The 7,520-nt window shown below is 33.2% G+C and overlaps 1 protein-coding gene across 1 annotated transcript; it reads right to left on the bottom strand.

The window, feature by feature from the left end:
* Positions 1 to 5,647: 5,647 nt before the first annotated feature.
* LOC112513478 (phytosulfokines-like) lies at positions 5,648 to 6,429 on the bottom strand. The gene is made up of 2 exons (XM_025119754.1): positions 6,256 to 6,429; positions 5,648 to 5,966 (listed from the first exon to the last, which is right to left on the bottom strand). The coding sequence occupies exons 1-2, from the start codon at positions 6,373 to 6,375 to the stop codon at positions 5,856 to 5,858; spliced, it is 231 nt and encodes a 76-aa protein (XP_024975522.1). The 5' UTR covers positions 6,376 to 6,429; the 3' UTR covers positions 5,648 to 5,855.
* Positions 6,430 to 7,520: the final 1,091 nt, after the last annotated feature.

Below are 7,520 nucleotides of genomic sequence, written 5' to 3'. Positions count from 1 at the left end.
TTCATGTTCATCGTATTCTTACAAGATTCAGAAAATCTAACAACCAAACAACAGTGGTTTAGATTGAGGTTGATTGATATCTCTTTCAATAATTTCTTCCAGAGACCAAGAGGTAATTTTGTAAATTCACCCATTTYTTGAACTTTATATAAGGGATCAGGATCACCCATCACAGACCACCATCATCTTCATCCCTCTCTGCTTTTGAACTCTGCAACAATGGAGAAGATGGAAGCTCAATTCAAGATACGCAACATTAACTCAACGCCGAAAACCCATTTCATCAAACTCAACAGCATCTTYTCCATCTTCATCTTCATCGTCTTGATCTCGTTTTCTGTATCRATCTGTTCTCACACTCACCATTTCACCGATTCCAATGACCGACACTATATCTTCCTGCTCTGCAACGGAATCCTTTTCTTCCTGTTCGTGAACTTCGATTTGACCCATGGTTCTTCACTGAAACAGAATCAACCAGTGATCACCGGTGAAATCTACCATCCACCTCCACCTGTGCTGGTGTCGTCAGCCATGGAACCAGTAGCCGCCATGGAAGAAATCATCGAAGAAATCGAAGAAAAAGATGATGAAATGGAGCAAAACGGGAATCGGGTGTATGTAAATGAAGATGATAATACTCGCATTTATGAAGTGAAGGTTAYTACCCAAAATGCCCCTTTCATATATGTTCACAATGCTTAATTAAAATTAAAATTTTAAAAATTAAAATTTTAAATTGATTAATTTAAAACCATTGATCATATATTTGGATGACCAAGATCGGTTACTAATGTTAATATGAAAGGGTTGGTTAGCATTTGATCTTGGCTATATATATATATATATAGTATCTCATTATACTCTTCTTTGAAAACTATGCTTGATTTTTATTCGAACTAGAAAACCCTTGTGTAGTAGTAGTAATTCCTCTTTCCGAGAGTCCATGTTTTTCTGATGGAATCATGAAGATCCTTGTTTTATTACATCTGTACAAGCTCGAATGTCGGATTACAATTTTATAGTCGCCCCATTTATTTTTTAAATTGATAGTTGTTGGATTTCTACTCGATTTATTTTAAATTTCGCGAAATAAATAACTACACATGTAAACGATAACTGGTGTGAGTAACTTGAGCTCGAAAGTCAATCTCCAAGCTCGACTCGAACTCGATAACCATTTCTTAAACTCGAGCTCGAACTTGTTTAATGCATAAGAATATTAAAAGTTGGGAATAGATTTATAATACCAACAAAATAAATCTAGAAAATTAAGAGTTAGACAAATCACAACCAAATACAAAAGAAAGTCGAAAACTTACGATATTATAACCAAGCACATTCCATCAACAGACAAAAGACGATATGTTAAACACAATCTTATTTCATTCCATATTCGGGTTTCTTCATTTTCCTAGAAAAAAACATAAACAAATTACTAAACTAAGTAAAACTGAAACCTAAAAACTAGAAGAAGTTGAGGATGGCTAAAACAGTAAGCGGCCGTTTACAAAACGCTTACCCGGTAAATGCTTATTGGGTAATTTTTCTTACCGATGAACATGACAAGGGTAAAAAATACCAGTAAGAACAATGATAAAGATGGAGAGTTTTTGCTCGGTAAGTGAGAGTGACGACTCTTACCCGGGTAAGTGCTTACCGGGTACATTGTTGCATATAATACTATTTTGATGTACTACAATCTTACCCGGTAAAATAAATTATAGCTTTAGTTCTTAACGTAAGCGCTTACCGGGTAAGCATTTAGGTAAACGACCCCTAAGTAAAATCAGACTAAATCCAAAAACAGTAAGATAGAGTTTGGTATGTAGATATGATTGGAAAGAATTAGACATGATAAAACTGGACATGACAAGATGGTAGGACTGCACAGAAAGTGCTTATTTGGTGTTTGGTATGACTAGGACTGAATATGACAAAACTAGATAAGTTACCCCAAAAGTTATTTTATGATTTTTTATATATCATATAATAGTTATAATTAACAAAAATAAAGTAAATAACTTAATTTATAAACATTTTTACACAATTTTCATATATATAAATATAAAATAGCACTAAATTTGAATGAATTTTTTTTATATAATTGATGGTATTTTGATAAAACCCGATTCATACAAAGGAGAAATTATGTTTTATTCGGTTTGGATGATCCTTATCAATTGGTGAAGGCACGGTAAAGATTGTTGCAACACATAATAGTTGTGAAGGTAGAAACATTGATAATTGGTGGACAAGAGTGGTTGTGGAGGACGTGAAGATGGTGGATAGAAGTGGTGGTGGTGGGTGGCAGTGGTGGAGGAGATAGTTGTGACCTATGTGGTGGAGGTAGGTATGATGGTAGGCAGTGGTGGTTATGGTGGAGGTGGCCGACGATACTATTGGTGGTGGAGATGGACGAATGTGGTTGTGGATGCCATGTATATGGTAGATAGTGGTAGTGGTGGCCGACGATGGTAGTGGTATCGGTGGTGGTGGGCGGCAGTGGTAGAAGAGAAGGTGGAGGTGGCCAACGGTGGTAGTAGCGATGGAGAACGGTGGTAGGTGGCCAATGGTGATTGTGTAGGTGGTGATGGATGGTGGTAGTCGATGGTGGTTGTAGAGGAGGGGGAGGTCGCCGATGGTGGCTACATGTGGTGGTGGCGGCCGCCGCAATTAGCGGTAGTGACCACTAAAACAAATATCATGTTAAAGTTATATCAAACGAGGGTTAGTTAGCAATATTTTAGTTTCTATCTCATTCTTGTCCCATGTTGCAGTTCTTATCCATGTCTCATGTTGTATCAAATGTGGGACAGTGAGTTCTTGTCCTATCCCATGTCACGTCAAACGTGAGACAGTGAGTTTTATCCCGTCTCATCATATATTGTTCCATGTACTAAACGCATCCTAGGTAAAACAAGACTAAAACGAAACGTATTCCGTTAAATCGACGATGGCTAAAACTCAAAAATTTAAAATCATTGAGATTCCTTACTAGTGGAGAAGAACGGGTGAGAGAGGTGCATGAGAAACCCGGTCGGCGGGCGTAGACTCGCCTGAGAAGAAGTCCACCGGCACAATAGATCCGAGCTTTTCTAAATTTCACAATACATCCTTTTATTTTCAATTTTTATTTATTATCTTAGTATTCATTTAGTATATTAAATTAATATATATTTTTTATTAAGATGGATATCCAACTCGTTATACGAGCCGACTAATCATAGGATGACCACCCATGAACTGGACTCATCGCATTTAAACCTCCGTGGTCACAAGGGGATTTTTTTATTCCTCCTTGGACCTTCAAGCATTTTTGATCTTTAGAGACCAAGCTCAAATCAATCTGGCATCACCCTTGTGGTTTAAATTAATATATCTTATAAATTATATTTGAGCATCTCATGAACTTATCAAGTTGAGTTTCAGGTAGCTTGACTCGACTCGTTAGTATGTCAAGTCGAGCTCGCGAACTGTCTTGTCTCATTTACACTCGTAGCTGTGAGAACGTGATGTTACCTTTTAAGAAAAGAGAGGAAATGTCAAAGAAAATTAAGCGGGAAAATGATTTTAATACTAATCATATCGAACCAAAGTTATTAGAGGTATACTGAATGCATCAACACTAAACCGAACCATTGAGACAAAGAAAATGCAAAAGAATATGCCACCTTATAATTCTATAAAACATCGGGAAGCAATCAAGACTAATGTTGAAGCAAACATGAAATTTCATTGTAACAATTATGAAACAATTATATTTGATTTTGTACTGTAGTATGAAAGCCTCTTAATACCATTTAATCATTCTATATCAAACCATTCAACAACTGCTAAACAGTTCCAAAAGTTAAAAGTTTTTTTTTTTTTTTTTCAAATGATGACTCATAATTATTTTTCCATTTTGACAACTAAAATTTAATACCATGTCTTTACAGGAACATAAAAACTGTAAACTACGAATTTGGTCCTTATAATTTGTCAAAATAAATGCTTTTGTCCTTATATTTTAAAAAATAACACTATTGTTTATAGAAAATAACATTATTTTATTTAACACGAAATATATTATTAAAAATATTATATAATTTTTTCATCCTTATATATTTAAAAAAACTAATAAAGAAATATATTAGTGAAAAATAATAAAATAACATTTCTTTCTTCTCTTTCAAGAGCTTTACAGAATATTTGTTATTTTCTCTAGATTTTTCTATTTTAGAGAACAATATAAAGAATTTATTTAATTAGTATAAAGAACACAAATTTTATTTTCTCTATTTTAAAGAATACATTGGACAAACCCTTGAATATATATAAAGTTTGCTTTATATTCTAAAATGATTATTTTAAAAGTTGATTTTCTGAAACAAAAATAAGATGAAAGTTAATTTTATTTAAATGTATTTTCTCTTGTTTATATTTAGTAGGGGTGTTCAAAAAAACTGTTGGACCGCTCAAACCAGCCGAACCAAGTCAAACCGGACCGTTTTTGACGGTTTGAGCGGTCTGGCAGTCCAGTCTAGTTTGGAAAATAGCAAAACCGGTCTGGTTTGGACCAAACCGACCGCCAAATACACATATATATATATATATATATATATAAAACCGTTAAACTTTTTTATTTTGAGTAATTTAGTTATTAAATTATTATTTTTAATGAAAAACCGTTAAACTTTCTCATTATAAATGATTAAGTACTTGATTATTTTATTGAATAAATAAACCATCGAACTATTGAGAATTGTATCATCCACATTCTTTTAACCCAAAAAAGTTACATGTTACCGACTCAAAATGTTTCAAAGTAAAAAAATATAAATCAATTTTATCATTTCCAAACACAACGCACAACAATGAGACCGATGGCAGGGGGCCAAGAACGATGATGGGTAGTGACAGAAAGCAAACAACGTTGAGGCAACAAGGAGTTTGACTGACGTAGGGTTGAGAACGGTAAAACCATAAAACTGATTTAAAATTTCTTTTTACTTTAAAATCTTCCTAGCCAATTTGAGGTAATTTTTTCGGGGTTAAAAGAATGTAGGTAACCAATTTTTAAAAGTTTGATGATTTATTAATTCAAAAAATAATAATAACTCAGAGCCTTAATCATTCAAAATGAGAAAGTTTAATGATTTTCATTTAAAAAAAGTGTTTGAGACTAAACCATTCAAAATAAGAAAGTTTAATAGTTTATTCATTTAATTTTGTAAGGATTAAACCATTCAAAACAAAAAAAATTGATCGAAGTTTTTTAGACTTTTCCCTAAATTCTTTTAATAAAAATATCACCTCCTTGATGTGGTTTCTAAATCCCTTCATAGTAGAAAATATTGCTAATTTTATGAGATGCAGTTTGTTCAACAAACCTCAGTTTCTTTTATTTCATTTTTTTTGCATTCTTCGTTTGATAGATTCATTTTCTCTAGTATCAGTACACACCAACTTAAAAATATATATATATTCGTACAGTTTGTTGTTATTTGTGGCGTAAACATGAATATGCCACAGAAACACATATAGTTATGTGTATATATATATATGTATGTATGTATGTATGTATGTATGTATGTATGTATGTATGTATGTATGTATGTATGTATGTATGTATGTATGTATGTATGTATGTATGTATGCGTAATTCACAATTAAAAGACACTTGTTATTGATAGCTAGTAGTATATATAAGCACACCAAGCTCTTTTTCAAAACAAGAGCTATATGCTTTCGAAATGGAACAAGAAAAACTTATATCATAACCCTTTAAATATATGTACATAAACATATATACGCACACAGTGTATATGAATATAACGGAATGAAAATGGAGTTTTAATTCTTCTAATTTTTCATGGGTTCTTCTTTTGGGTGTAAATATAGTCGAGGTGAGCAACAAGAGTCCTTCTCATCAAGCACTCTTCTTCACCGACTCCTTCACAACCTTCTTCAACCTCTACACCCTACAACAATTCAAACATGAAACCAGTAATAAGTGATGATCCTGCCATTGTTATTCTAATAAGCGTTTTTCAAGAGTTACTTTTGGTAACTATTGGTGTCTAGGCAGTTTGCGCACGCCTCAACTACTCTCATGTGACCCTAAAGATAATAGTACAAAAAAGCTAATATTTCTCAAGAGACTCGAACTGGCAACCTATAGAGAGGAACCCTAGAACCTAACATCTATTTTCCAGTTGAGTTGGCCTTCAAGGTTTAATCTGATATAAGATTCCAAAAGAGTTGGCTTACCTTGTTTCTTGTTGTGGTTGTGGCGCCGATTGCAGGTTCTGGTCGAGCAGAGGTGGAGGAGAAGGTAAAAGAGAAGAGGATGAGGGTTATGATAAGGAGGAGAGCGGTGGCTCTAGGCATCGTTGTATATGGTGTTGATATTTGGTGGTTGAGTGAGGGTTGAGAAAGAGTGTGTGAGAATTTATATAGACCAAAAAGTTTGGTGTGAACTTAAGTGAAATTGAAGTTAGGGTATATACATATATAAATATTTGTATATACATATATAAATATTTGTATATATATATATATATATATATATATATATATATATATATATATTAAAGTCAAGGACCAAACCCATATCTAGAATTGTTGTATCAAACTATTCTATGCCACATGATTCTTTCAAAAGGGTACAACTTGAAGTTACAACCCATACAATATTTATTTGATTCTTTTTATTATAATATATTCATCGACAGACTCAGGATTTATAATATAGGGTTGGGTTCACGTGAGACCAAAAGTTTTTCATAAGACCCGTAAGATCAATTTATGTTCATTGATTAACTTTATAAGCTAATGATCTAATGGTCTAAAGTTGCACGGTGACAATTTTGTGATTATTGAGAAGTCTCGTGGCAGTTTTGTGATTATGAATGTTCAGATTGTAGATCTAATCCAATGGTTGAGAATTGGTCTTACGGGTCTCACGAAAAACCTTTGGTCTCACATGATCCCAAGTCTTATAATACATATAGCTATTAATATAATTGAAAAACATAGATTAGAACTAGAGATTCCATGTGATCTAAGAGTATCCGTAACAAGAAAAAAGACACTTTCTGCTTTCTTCGTGTTCAAAAAAACTACTGAAAATAAATAAAAAACGTTGCAACTACTGTTGTTATATAACTTCTTTGAGTATAGGATAAGGCATATGGTGGGTTTGATATAGAGCAAGAGTTGTACGTGTACAGTCTTGTAATCCAGATCATTTGGTACGTGATGTGAGTACATCATGAATCGATGAAATTTGGCGTTATGTCGTTTTGTCAAACAGTTAGCATGTAATGGTATTTTAACTACCGGAATTGGTAATTAGGTTACAATCCATAAGTAAGTTTGAAGGGGATCGTTGAAAACTAGAATTTGGGTAGGTACTCTTCAATAAATGCTAGAAGTCGACTTAGAACCTCTCTTCAGGATGTTTCATTCAACTTAATATCGTCGTATTCAAATTCAACCACGTCCACATGTCATCATGAGATTTGCTTTCGAAT

Source organism: Cynara cardunculus (genome assembly GCF_001531365.2).
Source record: "Cynara cardunculus var. scolymus isolate 2C chromosome LG 5, CcrdV1, whole genome shotgun sequence".
In the NCBI taxonomy this organism is placed as follows: Eukaryota; Viridiplantae; Streptophyta; class Magnoliopsida; order Asterales; family Asteraceae; genus Cynara; species Cynara cardunculus.
Note: the sequence above shows the minus strand (reverse complement) of the source record. Positions and strands in the feature narration are given on the sequence as shown.

What these genes read in the sequence shown, in the direction of transcription:
- LOC112513478 (XM_025119754.1), bottom strand. Translation starts at nt 6,375, where the DNA reads ATGCCTAGAGCCACCGCTCTCCTCCTTATCATAACCCTCATCCTCTTC. An exon ending in CAACCACAACAAGAAACAAG is followed by an intron (nt 5,967 to 6,255) that starts GTAAGCCAACTC and finishes GAATTGTTGTAG; the next exon opens with GGTGTAGAGGTTGAAGAAGG.